This window comes from Equus caballus, chromosome 4 (genome assembly GCF_041296265.1).
Source record: "Equus caballus isolate H_3958 breed thoroughbred chromosome 4, TB-T2T, whole genome shotgun sequence".
Lineage (NCBI taxonomy): Eukaryota > Metazoa > Chordata > Mammalia > Perissodactyla > Equidae > Equus > Equus caballus.
This window is the reverse complement of record NC_091687.1, coordinates 30538561-30560098: the sequence shown is the minus strand read 5'-3', so window position 1 is coordinate 30560098 and position 21538 is coordinate 30538561. Positions and strand designations below refer to the sequence as shown.

The 21538-nt window shown below is 31.7% G+C and overlaps 1 protein-coding gene across 7 annotated transcripts in view; it reads left to right on the top strand.

The window, feature by feature from the left end:
• Positions 1–21538, top strand: part of HGF (hepatocyte growth factor) — a 75039-nt gene that overhangs the window by 48465 nt on the left and 5036 nt on the right. For all 7 annotated transcript variants that reach the window (XM_070264456.1, XM_070264454.1, XM_070264457.1 and 4 more), the window contains 8 exons: positions 5478–5580; positions 8946–9079; positions 14308–14346; positions 15560–15656; positions 18226–18300; positions 19150–19296; positions 19847–19953; positions 20076–20221. In XM_070264456.1, coding sequence (XP_070120557.1) covers positions 5478–5580; positions 8946–9079; positions 14308–14346; positions 15560–15656; positions 18226–18300; positions 19150–19296; positions 19847–19953; positions 20076–20221 — 848 coding nt within the window. The remainder of the gene's footprint in view (positions 1–5477; positions 5581–8945; positions 9080–14307; positions 14347–15559; positions 15657–18225; positions 18301–19149; positions 19297–19846; positions 19954–20075; positions 20222–21538) is intronic.

Below are 21538 nucleotides of genomic sequence, written 5' to 3'. Positions count from 1 at the left end.
GATTGGGTAGAGTTTAGTCTAAGGACAAAAAAGTTTCAGAATTAGAAACCCATTAACATAATTCATCTAAGATCTTAGAAAAACAATCATATAATAAATCTCGACAGATTTTGAAATTCTTGTGACAACGTTCACCTATTCCCCACAAAAGTACTCAAATAAGAATTTATAGAATATATAGACACACATATCCATATATCTATATCTGTATAGAGAGACTTCCTTAACATATATATTCACATTTTAACACATACATATATAGACACACACACACTCCCCCCACAGATATTGTGTGTGTAAATATATATATATATACACATACATATACATATACATACATATATATACATACATATATATATCTGTGTGTGTATGTATCTCTGTCATAAAACCACCACTAACTTAATGGGGAAACATTAGAGGCATTCTTATTAAGGTCAGAAAGAAAATAAGAATGCCTACTATCTTCTTTACTACTTAACCTTGTGAATATATTTTATTTTACATTTTATTTCTCTTTAACATTGTATTGGAGATAGTATTCTATACAATTAGATAAAAAGGCATATTGGTTGGGTAAAAAAGCAAAAGGTCTCTTTTTATGCAAATGATACAGTAGTAATATACTTGAAAGACTGAATTCAAATAATAAAAAAATTCACTAAGGTAGCAGAATATACAATTAATATACACATATCAGTGGCATTCGTATATGGGTTAGAAGATCTAATTAAAGAGAAAAACTGCATCTATAATAGCAATAAAACTGGTGGAAACTTAGAATTAACTAGAAAGAAATGTGCAAAATCTATGTGATAAAAATTTTAAATAACTCCTGAAAGCCACAAAAGTGTACTTTAACATGTAGAAAAACATCCCTTGTTCTTGATATGAGAACTCAACATCATAAATACATCAATTATACATAAGCTAATTTATATATTTAATGTGATATTAATAAATAGGTCAACAAGTCTTTTTTTGATATCAAACAAATTGATTCTGAAGTTCTCCTGGAAGAATAAAATGTAAGTATACTAAAGAAAATCTTGAAAAGGACTCAGAACACTGAGTCCAGAGATGGACTGCTTACTGAAATTTATTACATTAAAAATGTGGTGCTATATATCACTGGGTGACAAAGGAACTTTTAAAATATAATAATGGATAAACAAGATAATCATTTGGATAAACGATAAAATTAATTCCAGGTCTCATACCATTCCAGAATATAAACTCCAAATGGATAAGAGATCTCAACATAAAAAAGGAAACAACATAGATACTAGAAGTAAACTTGGAAGAATGCCTTTGTAACTTAGATGTGGCAAAATGCTTTCTAATTAACACTCAAAATCTAGAGGTAATAAAAGAAAAAAAATTATAAACCACTTCAAAAACTTACCTTGGCAAAAAAATTAAACAAACTCACTATATTTAAATTCAAAAGACAAATGAAAAATTGGGAAATAAGCTTTGAAATGCATATGACAAATAAAGAGAAAATATTTTTAATATATAGAAACTCTGAAATTGAAAAATAAAAGACAAAAAAAATTAAAGAATGGACAAAATACACGAAGAGGAAGATATCTAAAAAAAAAAAGGATGTAAAAGTTCCCTTAACCACATGAAATTATGCTTCAATTCACACATAATAAGAGAAAAGTAAAATCTAAGTATTGAGATGTCTCACAATATGAGACCTACATTTGTCACATATACTTTTGCAAAAATTCAGCAGCTTGACAACACCACCTTTTGGCAAAGCCGTATGAGGAAAGGAACTCTCACATATTGCCCTTACGAGTGCAACAGAATTTTACAATAATTAATAAAATTCCATAGCATTCACCTTTTGGCCCAACAATTTACTACCTGAATATACAGCTCTAACAATATGCAAAAACACATGCACGGGTTTTTTATTGCAGCATTTTGTGTGATAGTAAAACAAGCCAAATGTATTCTGGCACAGACACACAATTGAATACTATGAATTTGCAAAAAGAATAATAAAACTCTCCATGAACTAATGTGGAGTGATTTTCAGGTATATTATTAATTAAAAAAAAGCGAGTTACTAAAGTACGTATTTGGTATTCCATTAGTAATGAATAAAGAGATTTACTACAAGTAAAAAAGAATGGGATACAATAATACATATATAGACTATATATACAAACGATTTGCATATTTGTATTATATATTTGTGTGTGTGTGTGTGTATATACACATATGGGCTTAGTTTTGCTAAAAATAAAGAGAAGAGAACACACAGAAGCCATAAACAGGAAACTAATTAAATCAGTTTCCTGTAATGGTGGGTAGTGGGTACAAATATAAACACGGAGGCAGAAGGGAAAATGAGAATTCTCTGAGTACACGTTTTCATATAGTTTTGACCATTAACTGATATTAATATTTTAAATATTCAAAAAGTAACCTCAAAAATAATAGAAGGAAACATGGAAATGTGCCTGCCTATCTGTATATCAAATGGATACCATTACTACAGAGAAGGAAAAAAAAATCCAGATAACTTTTGGGCACAATTTTCTGACTGCATATAACCTTATTAGGTATATGTAAAGTGAAATAACTGTAAACACATTTCAAACTTTAAAGTGTACGTTTGTTGTTAGTATTAGGATGTAGCAGCTTTGAAATTATTTCATGTGCATTGTAGAATTAAGAAAATGAGCAAACATATTGCTGTTACCCAGAATCAGAGTTCTCACTGTGGGAGAAAGGAAATACGCAAATGAAATGGAGGAAAGGAAGAACTCTGCGGTGGTGGATTGGAGTTAGAGGAATCAATGGTTACTCTGAAAACACACACACACAGACACACACACACAAACATTGCTCAGTTCTATCAAATGAAAAAGACTGGAAACGATGGTACCAAATAGCAATGAGCCCCCTGGCACCCACTTCTATCTGCTACTGACTTTTTATCGCTAAAATAAATAAGGGCTCCTTGGAGAAATTGATGGTTCCAGGCCTGGGACAAGAAAAATACACGATGAACCTAGAATATTTTTTGCCAGCAAGTTAAGAAGCGCTCAGAAACTCTTGTCGCCCCGTTAAAAACCCATAACCCAAATCTATTCATGAGAAAAACATCAGACAAACTCAATTGGTGGACATTTTACAGAATACTTAACCAATTCTCAAAACTGTTGAGGTCATCAAAACAGAAAGTCTGAGAAACTGTCACATCTGGAAGAGCCTTAGAAGACATGACAACTAAATGTAATATGGTATCGTGTGGGATCCCAGAACACACAGAGAAAAGGTACTAGGTAAAAACTAAGAATATGTAAACAAAATATGGTCTTCAGTTAATAATAATGCATCCGTATGGTTCAATAGTTGTGAAAAATCTATAAGACTAATGTAAGATGCTAGAAGTAGGGGAAATTGTGTGTTGGTAATCTGTACCAATTTACAACTTTTCTGTAAATTGAAAACTATTCTAAAATAAAAAGTTTACTGGGGGAAAAAAGCTAGCTCATAGCCCATATTCAAATAAAAGGTGGTAGTGGTGAGGATGATCTCTTCCTCCAACACAGAAAACATAGATGTAAAAAATGAAGATGTATAAAAAAGCAGTACCAATAAGCTGCATTGCACAATTGCTTTCTTCAGTAAGAGCCTATCTAAAGAATTTACTACCTAACAGTTTAATCTTTCCTAATACAAAAAAAAAAAAAAAAAAAAAAAGCACTGCTAGAGGAAAATGTTTTATTTGGTATATTCTGCATAGGTTCAAGTATTAGATTTTGCAAGTGTATGATTTCTGAAAAAAAATTTATTGTATACAGTAATGACTGCTATATTATTTGTATCAAATCCTATTTTAGTTTTTATATTTAAGCTTAAATTTCTTATAGTGTTATTGCAAAATGTGATCCATGGATACAAAAACATAACTATTGGATATACTTATTTTATTTCTTTTTCACTATGTTAACTGATTCCTGAACAAATTGTTACTCCTTTAAAATTTTTATTGGGACTTGTACCTATTATTTATTATAACCACGTAGCATATTTAAAACCAATGATAATATACCATGGTTTACCAAGTTTAAAACAGAGAATAATCTTAATGTTAATGTACATTGGTAGATAATATTTTATAGTCAAATCGGGTTTTATTCATTTAAAAATTAGGAATGTTTAATAGATAGTCACTTTTTAAATATGTGGTATTGTTTCAAGATATGGAATGGTGTTTCTTTTCAAATGTAGAACTACAACTTACATATTTGGAAGAACTTGACTTCTTTATGTGATTTTGAAAAGTTAGCTAATCTTCCTCAAAAAAAAATTTAAGACTATGGACACTTTTATCAATGTTTAATAGAATACAAATTGCCCAACTGAAAAAAAGTGGGACATGTCAAAAGACAAAGGAGCCAGTTTAAAGTGGCTTCCATTGGTTAAATTTGGAATGATTTGAGCATCAAAATGAACAGGAATAGATTACATATAACGATGAATAAAAAGAGAATCCATGAGTCCATATTTATACTAGTACTGTTACTATTAGCACTGGTATTACTACTGCTACCACTGCTACCACTAGTACTAGTAGCGATAATGCTTAAACGGAAGGAGTAAGGGAGAAGGAAAAACTGTCATTTACAGAAGAATGACAACTAATAGATAAAGAAATCGAAAAATAACTATTTTAAAACCAGAATAGTAATAAATGATTCATGTACAATTAATCAAAGTATGGCTAAGCCATTTTGTGAAAATTTGTTTGGCAATAAGATGTTTACTTAGTCTCAAATCCCCAACAATGTTTTCGTTGTCATTTATACAAAGACAAGTTTTTGCTTTGTACCACTTAACCAAGTTATCAAACTCGCCACCAACAATGGAATAAACTGACGTCACGTGTCACATGATATAATGGTCTGAAGAGGGTAAAATGTCACCTATGCAATATTCCTGTCTTTAACTTGATTTTATTCATGAGAAAAATAATCAGATGAAATGAAATGAGATAGCATTTGCAAAACAGCTGGCTTGAGTGACTCAGAATGTGTGTCTCGTAAAAGACAAAAATCAGAACACGACAAACGTGATGGGTATATGAGTGTTCATTTTATCATTCCTGTGAATTTTCTGTGGAGTAAAATTTTTCAGAAGAAAATGTTGGGAAATATGTATGTCATTCTAAAAATTCTCATTTTTTTAGTGTCCCTAAGAGCCACTCATTTCATTTTTTCTCTGATTTTTTTAAATTTGTAATTTGATACATGAACTCTCACTTTAATGAAGAGGAAATTTGGCTAAAAATAAAAATACTTTAATCTGAGATATTTAAATCTCTTTTATTGGTGCAGATTTCAGAGTGCTTGGTTTTAATTTTATGTTGATTTTCATGAATTCATATACTTGTAAAAAATTTTCATTCTATGCTTCATTAGTCTTCTTTCTACATGTTTTATGTTTAGACTGTTATCGTGGGAATGGCAAAAATTACATGGGCAATTTATCCAAAACACGATCGGGACTAACATGTTCAATGTGGGACAAGAACATGGAGGACTTACACAGGTGTGTACATTTCTTTCAATATGTATTATGTAGTGATAGCAGATAGGTATATTCAGATATGTACATTGCTATTTCTTTCTATTCTTTTATATATCATAGTAATCTAATAAAAACATTAGATTGAATATTCTGTACAAGTCAATTAACATTTTCTTTCTATTTAGCAAATTTTTAAATAAGCAATTCAATCCATCACATATTTATTGAGTGTTTACTATGTGTTCTGCTCTGTGATAGGTGCCATTGGGAACATTAACAAAAAGTAGGCATACATTTTGGCTCCACCTTTAAGGAGGATATAGTCATATTAAGAAAACAATTACATGAACTTGATAAGACAATGTAAAATTAAGTGGCAAATCTAGTTTTTCAAATAGTACATTATATGATTATGTTCTCATAATTAATGAATTATTTATAACAGTTCACGAAAAATCAGTGTGATCATTTTCATATATACACATACTTTACATATTCACTTAACTACTAAAAATTTAAAGAGAGAGATTTCCATTGTATAGCTTTATTTTGACACATAAAACTTTTCTATAATTAAATGTATATGTAACTCAAAATCCATATATTTCAGGGAATTAGATATTTTGGCATTGGATACATTTAGAGAAAAGAAGTTATCTTCCACTTTAGCAATATTGCTCATATGTTTGAAATTACAAAAGAAGTATGAGATATAGTTGTGACATAAAACAGATTTTTAATAAATACCCCAGAATATATGCACTAGAATAAAAGAAAAAAAATTAGTGTCATTTGATCAAATGCCTACAACATGGTTGCTTTACATGAGCTGTTACTTCATTGGTCCGTCACAATCTTATAAAGATATTTCTGTATGTGTGAATAAGAATTTAAGGGATCAGAGACGTTTAGTCACTTTGCCTCCAGTCCTCCTTTAACTTTAAAGCTTTATCCTCTTCTAAAATATACTCACTAGTGGATGATATTGTTTCAATTAATTTGCTTCAATGCAAATAGTGATAGTTATAAAGCAGTGCTCTCTAACATAAAGATGCAATCACTCACATAAGCCACCCATGTACTTTTAAGTTTTTTAACAGCCACATTTAAAGAAGTAAAAATAAACAGGCAAAATTATTTTTAGTAATATATTTTTATTAATCCAACATATCTAAAGCTTTTTCATTTCAATACATATTATAAACATGAAAATTATTAATAAGATATTTTACATTTTTTCATATTAAATCTTCAAAATCGGGTGTATATTTACAATTATAGCACCTCTCGATTTGGACTAGCCACACACCAATTTCTCAGTAGCCCTATGTGGCTAGTAGCTACTGTATTAGACAATGTAGCTCTAGGGCTGCAAAGAAAAGCAGAATTCTTCCCTCATGTATCTCACACTCTGGAATAGCAGAAAACAGAAAATGCCAATACCATAATATAAAAACCATGAAAAATAGCATATTTTGTGCTATGGGAATGCAAAGAAGTGCAACCCAGACTTAGGCGGTCAAGAAGGCTTCCTAGAGGAAGGGGCACTAGCTGGGACATATGCGATAAGTAGTAGTTGATCAGAGGAAGTGTAGGAGAAAGAGTACATCAGGCAGAAGCAATAGCTTGTCCAAAAGCCCAAAGACTGAAGTGTTTAAAAGTCAGAAATAATTTTGGTAAGGTTGAAACATAGAGTAATTTGGTCAATGTCCACAGAGAAGGAATTCTTCAGTGGCAAGACCATGTAAAGCCCTGTAAGCTGTGTTAAGAAGTTTAGATTTTATCCCAAGCATTAAAGGGATTCATTAAAGCAGGAATTTGCATGATTAATATTAAATGCTGATTTCAACACTGATATTTTTGAAGGAATTTTTAGAAACCTCATGGATTGGCTCTAGCTCTCACAGACTTTGGTGATACAGTTGTACCAACTCTGCCTTCAGTGATTTCACATTGGAAATGGTAGTTTATGGTGGAAGTATTTACACCACAGAAATCAGCAAGGGTAACAAAGACTCACCCCAAGCACACCTCAAAATGCCAGTTGTTACCCTTTTACCAGCATATTGCTGGAAATATGTGACATATTTAACCAGGGGCCACAATGGTTATAACAGTTAATTCATTGAGTTTAGGTTTAACTTTGGAAAGAGTTAAAAGTCATTTGGAGACAATTTGCAGTAAATTGATGAATGATGAAGTTGAATGGCAGCATTTTGGTTTAAGAACAAACTGTGACCTAGTGAGGACGTAACGCAGCACGGTGGTTCCGAGCACTGACTCTGGAAAGAGCCATGTGTTTAAACTCCTGTTCTACTGCTTACAAGCCATGTGACCTTAGACAAAGTAATTGTCCTCTGTGAATTTCAGTTTCCTCAAATATAAAATAGCATAATCAAAAAGGCTGTCTCATTCGGCTGGTCTAAGATTTTAGTATACGCAAATCACATATAATAAAATCTGGCACATAGGACTACAGTGCCACATGTGTTTCCTGTCCAGAAAACGAACCTGAGTTTGCAAAGATACCTTAAGTTTCCATGTCCAAGCTCTTCTCAATTATTTTTAATGACACATTAATTAAATTTGAGTATGGTAGTAATTAATAATCCAAAACAAATTCAGTTAGATGTAAGTTTTCTTTGGCTTGCTCAGGTTAGCTTTGTGGAATTTAACTTCATTAATCTTCTTGAGGTAAATATAAATATTGAAGTTATATGAGAGGACACGGTATGAGTGGGCAAGAATAATGCACAGTATTTTTGCTTTTCTTTTGTAATAAATTTAGTTAAGATGTAGAATGAGAAAGACTGAAGTGTTACTCAGTTATTTGTCAAAAAATCATATTTTGCAACTATATGACCAGTGAAATTTTAGAATTTAATTAATTAGCACATTATTATCAATTTTCAGTGTTTCTCTCTTTACTTTGTCATGGTGATGTTGCTAGTGATGATTCATATATTTCTAAAACATGAAAAAAATACTTTTGCAGTAGCTTGTATTTTCTATGCATTTTATAACCTTGATCTCCTTTGTCATCTGCTCTTTTTTTGGCAATGTGTCTCCATTTCTATGCACAGAGGTATTGTTACCTTGCCACTGTAATTATTAAAGTGAAGCAAAGCCACAAAATATTTCATCATTTTGTCTATGCTAATTATGCAGCCCTGTCCCATAGTCTTGAGTTAGAGACCATGCTTCCAACCTGTAAGAACAACAACAAAATAAATCTCAAACAAAATAAGCCAAATTCACACCAAATAGAAACTTGTGTTGTATCTATAATGAAAATTATGTGCTAAGATTATATCTTCTTGGTGACCTTTTGTTCCTCTTAGACAAAATGAGCATCTTGTGATGTTCAGAGTTTGTTGCTTCTGCAGGCACATCTTCTGGGAACCAGACGCTAGTAAGCTGAATAAGAATTACTGCCGGAATCCTGATGATGATGCTCATGGTCCCTGGTGTTACACAGGGCATCCTCTCATTCCTTGGGATTATTGCCCTATTTCTCGTTGTAAGTACATTCAGTAATCTTTTTCAGGTGATATATTTTAAATATACTTTGTCTCCTCAAAGTGATACCTTAATCACAGATGGAAATAATATAGCAGGGCTGGAGGTGATCCCAAAATGAAGATGCACTCCAGACAGCAACACATACACACACTTTTTTTCATCTCTCCTCTGGACAAGGAGACATTTTGCTGACCTTTTAAAGAAGGTTTTCCTCAATTAGAAAATTTTCATTTGGACCCCAGAAGCAATAAATGGCCACGGTTCTAATATGGCTGGGCTAGAAAGACCCCACTACCTGCAGTAACAACTGTTCAGCCTCTGAATGTAGCAGAGCTCTCAGCAAAGTCCTGGCCCACTAACAGACCCATGAACAGACCTGAGATAGTGGTGCTTCCATGTTATTCTCAGTTCTTTACCCCAAGACTAAGAAGCTTGGAGCATTTTATTCACTTCTCTAAGCCTAAGATGATTTCATTAAAAGAGTATTAGGGTGTGAAGTAAAAGATATATGTAAAATATATACGTGTGATATACTTTATATAAAAGAACTCTTATATATCAAGAAGAAAAAGATGAGATAACTCAGGAGAATAATTTAGAAAATGAATCTTCAAGAATAAATATAACTAATAAACAAAAGCTATTAAAACGTAGTAAGAAAAAATAAAATTATAAAAGCATAAGAAACCATTTCCACCCATCAGGCTGAAAAATAAGAAAATGATTGTTAATCTCCAGTATTAGTGAGGGCCTGGGTAATCAGGCTTTCTCAATTCTGTGCTACATTGTGAATTAGAAAGTCTGTCTGGAAGTCAGTTTGGGGAAATGTATGAGGATTTTTCAACCTTGGCACTACTGACATTTTGTGCTGGATAAATCTTTGTTGTGGGAGGCTGTCCTGTGCATCAGAAGATGTTTAGTAGTGTCCCTGACCTCTACCCACTAGATGTCAACAGCACCTACCCTCCCTTCAGTCACGACAATCAAAAGTATCTCCAGACATTGCCAAATATCCCCTGGGTGGGGGGCAAAATCATCCCCATTGAGAACCATTGATGTAGAGCAATATATATGGAGACCGGAAAAGATCCTCAATGTTATTGAGTGAAAAAACCTCATTACAAAGCCATGTCAGCAGCAAGAGACTATTTTACTATACTATATATCTCATAGCTCTATGTTTACAGCAAACGTCTTTAAACATTATGTTACGCTACCTTCTTGTTAAAAAGGACACACTTTTAAAAAGGACAATAAGAATTTTAAGAATTATTTTCTTGTGAGACAAGCCAGTAGCAAACACCTTGAAAACAGCAGCAAAAATAACCACTTTAAAAAGAGAGATTAATTGAAGAAATGATTTTCTATTTTAAAATAATTTTAAATGATTTTAAATGTTTTAAAATTTTAAAATGTTTGCTTTAAAACCTGTAATACAAACATGTCTATATTTTTCCATAGTTTGTTAAATCAAGAGATAATTTCTCACTTTAAGTGAAAACACAAGTCATGTTTCATGAAATTTTAGCCTAAAAAGGCAAACTGGCAAACTCCTTAAATATGATGTTAATCAAGTATGTCTATAGTTAAGACTTGAAACTTCTCAACCTATTTTTAATAAAGAAATTCTCTGTAATAATATAACATCCTGTATGTTTGCCAAGAAATAATATTTCATATTATTATATTTTATTTCATCGACTATAATCATAGCCTTTCAAATTAATTAGTATTTTCCTAATGTCCTAGTTTTTCTATGTTAGCGTACGTTTGCATACATCCTCAAAATGTTCTTGTACAGAAGATGCCTTTCAAGTTTTAACACTAAAACAAACAAGCAAATGTACCTCTCTGGCACAGACAAAAATTTTTAGTTGGTTAAATGATTATATTTTCTAACTATTAGTTTTACCTCACAGTACCTTTTGTAAAGTCTTTATGTTTAAGCATAATGGAGGCTAATAGAATATCGAATGATCTAGGAAGAAGCAAGAAAGTCAATGATCTGGCTTCTGAAACATGTTCTTTTGCTTACCCTACAGAATTCCAGATTTGTAAAAATCACAGAAGCTTAGTTTTAGCACATAGATAAAATTGAGAGTAAAATGCTTCTGTAGAATCTCAGGGAACTGTGATTTGGTTTATAAACTTAACTGACACAAGATCTAATAATTTAAAAGTTTTCAAAATATATTTTCAAACATTTTTAAACTAAAAGTTAGTAATGTGCTATTGAAAGACTTCAGGGTGTTGCTAGCATTTGATTAAAGGCTATTGCAGATAACTTTTTTTTTTTTTTGGTGAGGAAGGTTCACCCTGAATTAACATCTGTTGCCAATCTTCCTCTTTTTTTTTTTTTTTTTACTTGAGGAAGATTAGCCCTGAGATAACATGTGCCAGTCTTCCTCCATTTTGTATGTGGGATGCCTCCACAGCATGGTTGATGAGTGGAATAGATCCACACCTGGATCCGAACCCTCAAACCCAGGCTGCCGAAGCAGAACTCCAAGCACTCAGCCATGGGACTGGCCCCTAATTCATTTTTATTTCAGTGTATTCTGAACATTAATTTCATTAAATATTTTTACACTGTCATTTTTCTAACTAATATTTGCATCCAGGATTTATTTACTTCTTCGTGCTGAAAGGCTAATAAAATTTATCTTTAGAAGATTTGAGTTCTTATTTATTTAACTGCAGAGACTGTATAAATCATTTTCACATTATACATTTGTATTACAAAATATGTAAAGGTTTTTATTCCTTTTTAAAAATTGCTTACAAAATAATATTTAACATATTTTTAAGATTATCAAATATACAAAAATAAAACTGTAGAAATGCATATATATTTGTTTATACACATACACATTCAGTATGTCATAGAAAAATCTTTAGTATTAACTACTAAGAGTGTAGGGGTTACAAGCTTCAACTCTGACCTCCTGGGTAAAAATTCTAGCTCTGTTGGTATAAGTGCCTTGAGCAAGTTACTTCCATCTCACTTTGTATTTATTTATTCATTGATTAACAATTTTAAATTGAGCTGCTATTGTGTGCAAATCTGTATATAACATGCTAGGTCTACAACAATATAAACAATGTTTCTTACCCTCAAATAATTTTCAGCATAGAGAGGAGACATTTATGTAAATAATTGCAAATATAATCATTTAACAAATATATGTTAATACTGAAATATATAAAGAGGTTGGGAACATAGCTTTCTGCCTGGAAAAATATGTGATGTTCATAGAGTTTTGAACTTGACTCAAAACTTTAAGAATTTTCTAAAAGAAAGGTTTCTCTATGTTTTCAGTAAGAGCTCATATTTGGTCCTGAGGCCATATAAACACACACACATTTGCCTATTCTTCCATAAGTAGAACTTTGATCATTAACACATTTTCCTTCTTCAAATTTAAGTTAAATCAATACAAAATCAAGATTTTTATCACATAAGATTTGTATCAAATATATTTTTTCAGATTTGAATATTGGTGTGGAGATAGTGGGGGAAAAGTAAAAGAGAAGTGAGAACAGTACTTGATGATAAAATGGAAAAGACCTAGAAGGCAGTTTCTCAAAGTTTTGCTCAAAGTGTGCAAAAGAAGAACTTGAAATTCTTTTTCAAAATTCATAATCTAACCACCACCCCAGAATCTCCAGAAATCTAATTTTAAGTGGTATTTCAGCTTATTCGAAAGTGTGAGACATATTCGCTTACAGGGAAGCATAAATGTAACTTATAATGAATATAACTGTCAATTATTAAAACCCCAAATTTACAATATCTACAAATTTTTAAAACTTTAAATATTTTAGTAAGGTACAAATAATGAACTAAATACTCTGTTGACCTATTAACTTGATACTTAGAATTATGAACTTGATGTGCAATTAAGGATAGAATGAATAGTCTAGTCTTTCTCATCACAACAACATAAGGAATAAATTTTTAGTTTTTTATTTTAGAATTTTCAAGTAATTGACTTGAGTGGAAAAACCAATATTCTTGATGTTTTAATGACCATAGACAGCCTCAATCCTAATTTGTACTATGAACTAAAACACTGACCTCAGCTAAGACAAAATCCTCGCCAGGATAAGCTAAAGGGAAAGAGAAATGACGAAATTTATGCGTTCGCCTTTACCCTTATTCATTTAAAATGGCTAGATCTGGAAAATGAACATAAATAAAAACCTTTTAACATGCATTAATTCTCCTGAGATTCACTATAAATAACAATCAAATTTGCATCTGTTACAAAGGAATCCATATGCCATTACTGTTTTGTTGCTGGTTTATTTGAGCTCAGGGTATTTCCAGGGATTAAAAACCAGCGGGGTCCAAATAGTGCCTGACTAAACTCGATGCCATCAATTCTGAACAGTCAGACCTTAAACTCCGGGAAATGTCTTGTACCTCATTCATTATTACATAAGTATTTTCAAATCCTAGCATCTTCCAAGTCTTTCTCTTTGTAACAATAAAACTCCAGTAGGGAGGTTATGAAAAAGGAGTAAGTTATGAGGATTTAGTTATAGAGTTCATTTGCAGTTTCCAGTGTTCTTTTCTTTCCATACTTTTTCTGTTTGGTACCATCTGGAAAAATCAATCTTTGAAGTATTCTAACAAAACATAATTATATTTTTTTATCCCTCTTTGTCCATTAGTAATGTTGATTTCAATCTTCTAGAATTCTTGAAGAGTTTTCTGAAGCATATGAAGTTTCAGTTACCCTCAACCATATAAAAAAATAAAAGTAATTTTCAGAAAAAATATAAATGGGCCAAATTACAGGAAAAAAGTCTATCTATATGAATGGCCCAAGCAAACCATAATAAAACATTATTCTTATTCAGTGAAATGTTCCTTGTGTGCAGTATTGGGCAGCTTGGTAGAATGAGGCAGCTCCCTGATGCCAGCAGTGTAATTCAAGCTGCCAACACTCATTAAACCATACACCTGAGAACCTCAACAGTCATGAAACAGAGCTTTCCTCACATCCTCCACCACTAGAAGGCATGTAATTTCAATATTGTTCAGTAAAAGTGATACACAATTACTCAAATGAGAATTATTATATTTTATCTTTGAATAAAATGTCAAGAATTTTAGTAAATTATCAAATTCATGGATAGATTTCAATATATAGCTTTGGTGCTATATAACAGAAATGTGTATGTATGAATTATGTATATTGCATATATTTATTTTTACAGGTGAAGGTGATACCACACCTACAATAGTCAATTTAGACCGTAAGTAATCTTTCAAAATATATGGTGCATTTCAGCCTCTATGAGTCAGAAAAGATGTCATTGTTTCTTCACAGAAGAATATTTTATCACCACATTAACTTCTGTCATAAAAACAAGTTAATCTGTTTTTATCTTTAAGAAAATTTTTTCTATGTGCATGTGTACAGGAGTTACAAAGGCAACTGCAGACTGAATATCGAAATTCAGTTCTCTATCAGAAAATGTAAGATGTTATATTTCACTTTGAAAAGAGCATTTATATTACTTTTAATTTGAGACAAAATATATATAATGGACTTTATCCTTTATATTAAATCAGGATGCTAGAGTCAGAAAGAGTGAAACCAGAAAGTTGGAAAGTTATGCAGCATTTCTGTCTAAAGCTCTTTGCATTCTCTACCAGGCAAGAGATGACACAATATGAGAGGTTAAGTTAATCCTCAGTTTGAGAAAATCTGTTGGGAGCTGCTTGTTTTTGATTTTCACGTATTTCTTGCGCTGAGGGAAATTACTCAAGGTTTTTGATTTAAGAGACTACCTGCTGTGCCCCAGGATGAAGAAGCAAATGGAAATCTATTTTAGACCATGGACAAGAGTAGAAAGGATAAGGCAAGAAACACAGAGGAGGGTCAGGAAAAAGTTTACTCCAAAGAATTCTGTATTATGTCATTTAAATATAATGATTTGGACATCATAATTATGTAATTTGGATACAATTTCAATAAATTTAATGTTAGTAACATAGTTCAAAATGTCTCTCTATTCTTACTGTACAAATTCAGAAGTAAAAAACTAAATATAGTTTGGTTTTTTTTTTTCACTCAGGTTATTGATTTCCATTGGCATTTAGAAAAAATCAGTATAAGTAACATTGTTCCATTTTATGTTGAGGAGGTGAGGAAAATACAATTAGTGTTAGACCTGAAGAATTTATTAGTGCTAGGAGAGCAAAGCCCTCTCGCTATCCTGGCAATACTGTTTGACGTTGAGTTGGTTAGTTTTTCTGTCTACTTAGATGAGGATAGAAAACATTTGGGGCCTGAGTTTTGGGGCCTCCAGCCATAATACTTATCTTTTTTTTTCCCCCAAAGTCTTCTTCTGACACAATTATATCAGTTACATTTGTCTAGTTACCATTGCATTTAAGAAAGCTTAGAGGCACTGATTATTTCAAAATGTTTTGTCAAAATGTTATGTTTGGTCCTCTTTTTAGATCCTGTAATATCTTGCGCCAAAACAAAACAATTGCGAGTTGTAAATGGAATTCCAACACGAACAAATGTGGGATGGATGGTTAGTTTGAAATACAGGTAATTATTAATAGACACAAATCACATGTCTTTGGATTATTTTGCAAAAGTCATTTCCCAGCAGTATGGGGCTGTGTAATCATGCAGATTGTACTGTCCACACGGGCACCCATCTGAAAGTGGCACAAGAGAGGACTGATCACATAATGCTTGCCAAAGAGCCCTGGATTTTCCCATTTATGCCTCCAGATAAGCGCCTTTTTAAATGTTCACAAAGGTCCCATATGTGTTGACATTGTCCCTGATTCTAAGTGACACTTCAGTTCTGATTAAGCAAAAGACAACGCAGAGAACCTACTTATACTTTTATATTACCATAGTAGCTGTAATATATATGTTATTAATTTCCCAATCTAGGATATTATGATTTTATTTTCTATAAGCCTATGCATGATTGCATCAGAAATTTTGTTTTTAACTTCTGACTTTTTCATTGTTGTCCTAGTGAAAAATGGTAATAATTTTAAATTCTAGAATATTTTATCATTAAGAAAAAAATTAACAAACTATATTGATAGTGGAATAGTCTTGCTATTATAATATTCACTGTGGATAAAAAATTCTTGACAAATCTCTCTCTATGCTCTTTAGAATCAATGACATTTTCTTTTTTGCAAAATATGCTGTTATACAAAAATTAAGCTTAGTAATTATGTTATGAGAATTAAATATTAAAAATAGGAATTAACTTAAAATCTGATGTTGCAATTTTCTATACACTACATATATATACCATATGGTAATGAGAATATTAAAATATCTTTGTCTATATTTATCTCTATCGGAACCTCTTCATGCAACATACCCTAAAATCCACCTTAATTCTTGCCACATTTTCCTTTGTTTTCAACAACCCATGTTTCTCTTTCCAAGCCTTTATGCTGTTGTTGCCACTGCATGTTGCAGCTTTCTTCTTCCATATTTTATGCCTGGAAAATCCTTCTCGTTCTTCACATACCAACTTGAATATCTCCTCTTTTTGGAACCCCTCCCTGTTCCTTTACCTCTAGCCTCCTAGAATAGAGAAAGAAAGGGTATCTTTTACCAGAATCAAATCACAGTAGCATTAAAGTAGAATAGAGACAACTTGAAACTGAGGGTTTTTATGACTAAGCCAATTCTTAGGAAGCATGGAGTTTATATCCTTTGATATATATGTTACTTTAAATACTAGGTAGAAGATAGCCTAAAGTTCTCTTTTAGGATGTCCTTCTTTAAGGAGTAACTCATCAACTTTTATAAATGTTTATGTCAATAATTGTAGCATAGCTGTCCTAGGTGTGTAGCTCTGAAATATAATTGTGAGACTCACCAGAATATTAAAGCTCATTGTGCAATACAAAGCTTTAATGAAGGCTATAAAATTTGGAGGGAATGTTTCATTTTATTTATTATAGAAAATGTTCCAGGAATCCACATCTCTGAATTAATTATTGATTTTTTGCAAATCTTATAACTCCAGAAAAAAGAAGAGGCTTATACTTGTGAGTTTATTATTGCCAATAGGAGAATGTACAAGGACACTTCTTTGAAAGCCTCCATCCCTGGAGAAGCAAGTGAAACTGTTTTTCATCAGATCAGAAACTATAAACTTTTAGAAAAAAATATTTTTCATTTTAAATCCAAGTTCTTAGTAACAACAGCTGTTTAGTTATTCTTTCAAAACATGTACTGAGAGAAATAGAAATTCAAACTCGATATATGCTCTGAACATCCTGTGCGGCACAGGCCGTAAATAACTGTGGTCTTAGCCTGGGAATCTTCTTCTCTTGCCTTCTGAAGCTCTGAACATCTGTACTCTTTGGAAATGTAAGTTGTGAAAAGTTGTACTTTTTCCATTTCTTGGCCAAAACATAATAGATTTACAGATTTTGGATATCATCAAATAAATGTACTAGTATTTATTATTCTCTATAAATATTTTATAATTTCCTAGATGATACGTCCTGCACAATGGTTGAAATTTTACAAATGAAATATTATATTGCTAGTCTTAAGCTGAACTAATAAATTTGCTCAAACAGTTGTATTCTAAGTTAACATATTAGAATTATATAATGGTAATGAAAGAAGAAGACAATAATGTACAATTTTATACATTACTACCACCAGATAGTTTTCAGGGTTTAATAAAAACCCAAATTTCATTTTTCATATCAAACACTGAATTTAAAATAGATCTACATTGCTTTGTTGTTCTTTTGTGATTATGTATTCTAATTATCCTGTATTTATGGCACATACTCTCTCTCACAAGGATAGACACACACACATGTGAACATGTGTGCTGAGAATGGATGTTGTTATGTAGTGACAGGGTTCCTTATACAAAAATAAAGTTGAATTCATAAAATTGTAATCACATTATTAAAAAAAAGTGCTAATGCTACAATCACTAAATACTATCCTTCTCATTAAAAGGACTACTCATTTTATTCTAGTTGGGTTAATTTCTACATTTTCCTTTCAAATGCATTTATTTTTAACAAATGGAGCCATAGATTTTGCAGTAATTAGCAGGCATGCTTTCTGCACAGATGTTACTTGTTTTTTTTCCTCTTTCTCATAGAAATAAACATATCTGCGGAGGATCATTGATAAAGGAAAGTTGGATTCTTACTGCAAGACAATGTTTCCCTGCTCGGTAAAGTGTTTCTGAAACCAATATTTGTTTTGAGCATTTGAAGATATGTATGGCTCCCACTTAGCTTTTAGGCTTAGAATGTGTATTCATATAACTAGATTCAGCAATATGGGGTGAACAAATAAATTTCTTTTTTTAGATTTAGCTTACAAAACTTACTTTGACTTAATTGATATTTACTTATTGGGTACTACTTCTGTCCACCTCTTTCCACAATTGGCATTACTCTCATTTGGGGGAAAAATTTGCCAGAATTATGTAAGTAATTTTTACCCGAACCTCCTACTTGCACTCTGTATTACTACATAGAAATTCTTTTTCTGAATTATCAACGCAATTCTCTCCATCCTCACTTCTCTTTTCTTATGTAGAGCCCACCTCAGAAACAGACTGGGGATAATTGTCAATGAAAATTAGCCTTACAAAAAGATAAGGAGGCAGCATTTCTAAGCTTATTTCCTGATTCTCATCAAGGTCACTTTGAATTTGTTAGTATAAATCTTCAACCTCCATTAACAAACCAAGCATATACACAGCTGAGATAAAAAAGGAAAATTTGCAGTAGAATTATAATTTTTGTAAGGTACTTTGAGAATCTTTCAAGCATAATCAAATTTTTAAAAAATAGACATTTAGAATTTCAGCAATTTAAAAGCTCTTTCTGCTTATATGCCTGCATAGTCTCCCATAACAAATGTGTTCCTCTTTATTATACTTTGAATCATATTTCAAATTTAGGTTATTTATCTGCCCTGAAATAACCTAAATTTATATAAGCTAAAATAACAATAAATCTGAATAATATTACATAATTTAAAATTACATTTTGCATTTTAATTTCTCACTTAGAAACAAAGACTTGAAAGATTATGAAGCTTGGCTTGGGATTCATGATGTCCATGGAAGAGGAGATGAGAAACGCAAACAGGTTCTAAATGTTTCCCAGCTGGTATATGGGCCTGAAGGATCAGATCTGGTATTACTGAAGCTTACTAGGTTAGTTCCTTTTGAAGGTTTTGTATTTTTATCCTAGACTGGAATTGTTGAAACTTTTTCTTCAGCTATGTGGCTATTCTTTCTATCACGTAGATTTATTATAAAATCATATGTCACATGTCATATATATTTATATATGTGTATATGTGAGTCAATATATAAATATACACATATACACAGAGACAGAGAGAGAGGCATTTTCAGAATTTGCAAAAATGAATAAATGAAGTTGAGCCAACAGTCTCATCAGCCTGCTCTAAAACTAAAGCTCAATGAACAATTATCTGATAACTTTAACAAGTATAATAATGATTTTTAAAAAACTGCAATGATCATTTATTCTTAAATATTAGCAAATAAATAGCTCATTTCTCTACTACCTACTGAAATTTTTACATTATATATGAGACACTCCCTTTTTCTTTTTTTAAAAAGAAATGACTGTCTTTTCTCTCTAAATATCATATTAAACATTAACACTACATTTTAATATGTTAATTTTGTGTTGAATTCAGTCAAAGGTACTTACCATTATATTTTCTCTTTTCAGGCCTGCTGTCTTGGATGATTTTGTTAGTACAATTGATTTACCTAATTATGGATGCACGATTCCTGAAAAAACCACTTGCAGTGTTTATGGCTGGGGCTACACTGGATGTAAGCTATTTTTAAAAAGATAAGACAATATCATATTTATTTTATTAAAAAATTGTATTTGTTTCTTATTTTTCTTACCTTACACTGTGCTCATTAACTGTACATTTTTTGCACCATTCTAGTGATCAACTCTGATGGTCTGTTACGAGTAGCACATCTCTATATTATGGGGAATGAGAAGTGCAGCCAATATCATCAAGGGAAGGTGACTTTGAATGAGTCTGAAATATGTGCTGGGGCTGAAAATATTGTATCAGGACCATGCGAGGTAAAAAGGGAGGTTTTTTTAAGTAAGGAGTTTGTGATGGATAGCATAGTTTCTTATGTTTATTTTTTTTATATTTTTCTCAAATCAAAATCGGTCTACAACAGCCTGTTCTAAGAAAGAGGAACTGGGAAAGATAACCCTGTACTATCCTTGTGCATTTCTTATAATTAAACAGTGAGACAATCCATGTTTCATTAGCAGCAAACTATGATGACATTTGTCTCTCACAAAAACAATAAACTAACATAGCCAGAACTCTAAGGGAAAGCTGTTCAAATTAGAAGTATCCCTATGCAGATTGATACAATAGCTTGCATTTTTCTAGCATTTTTAAAAAATTTATCTGATCTTACCAAATTCTCCCTAAATGAACTCTATTAAAGTTTTATTAAGAGATATGTGCCTTTAAAAGTTTAAACGTTGTATTTTGGATCCAGCCAGTGTGTGTGTGTGTGTGTGTGTGTGTGTATAAACAAATTCTATTTAAAAAAAACTCCAAAGGTCAAAGTTTGTGACTTTAAGAGCTAGGACATTTCATCTGTTAGGCAACTGTTCTTTCAACTTGGCAGGATTCCTATCCTTATTTTACATAGACAAGCTGTTACACTGTTATTTTAGATTTATTTTGAATGTAAAAGACATGCTCTCCAAGCCTGGGAGCTGCGGAATTGTAAAACACCGTGTGTCTCAAAGCATGGAATAAGTTCAATAATGTGAAATATCTTTTGACATGTAGGAAAATGCCTTAAATATGGAGCATAAATATGTATTGAAATGCATGTGTTATATATATTGCTCTGAGATTTATTCCTGAAAAGAAAACCTTTAGTAAGTTAGAGTTTTTAGAACTGCTTTAAAGTGATATGGTTGGAAACAGATTATGTGTTTATAACCACTTTCAAATTTGGTGCTTTCCAGTAAATTGGTATTACTGTGTTCCTTATAACAAGTGAAAAATCTACTACTTTTTTCTTCCTTCCTTCCTTCCTTCCTTCTTCTTTCTTTCTCCTGTACTCTCTTCTCTTTCCCTGAGAGCCCTGTAAGTATGAAGTTTTGAGATAGACCCAATCTTTGAGATCATTTAGGAAGCTATGCACTTAACCCAACCCTACTGCCGTTACTAAAAATTCTTTGGCAACTACTCTTCAGGAATAGCCTGTAATCCGGTTTATTATCTATATAATCTTAGATACCTAACTTTAACATTGAAGTATTTATCACACTATCATGTATTTGTTATTTTTTATCCATATTGACCAGACAACTTCAAATTGATTCTGCCACTTCTCAAAAATGCATTTATCCTTCAGAATGTCT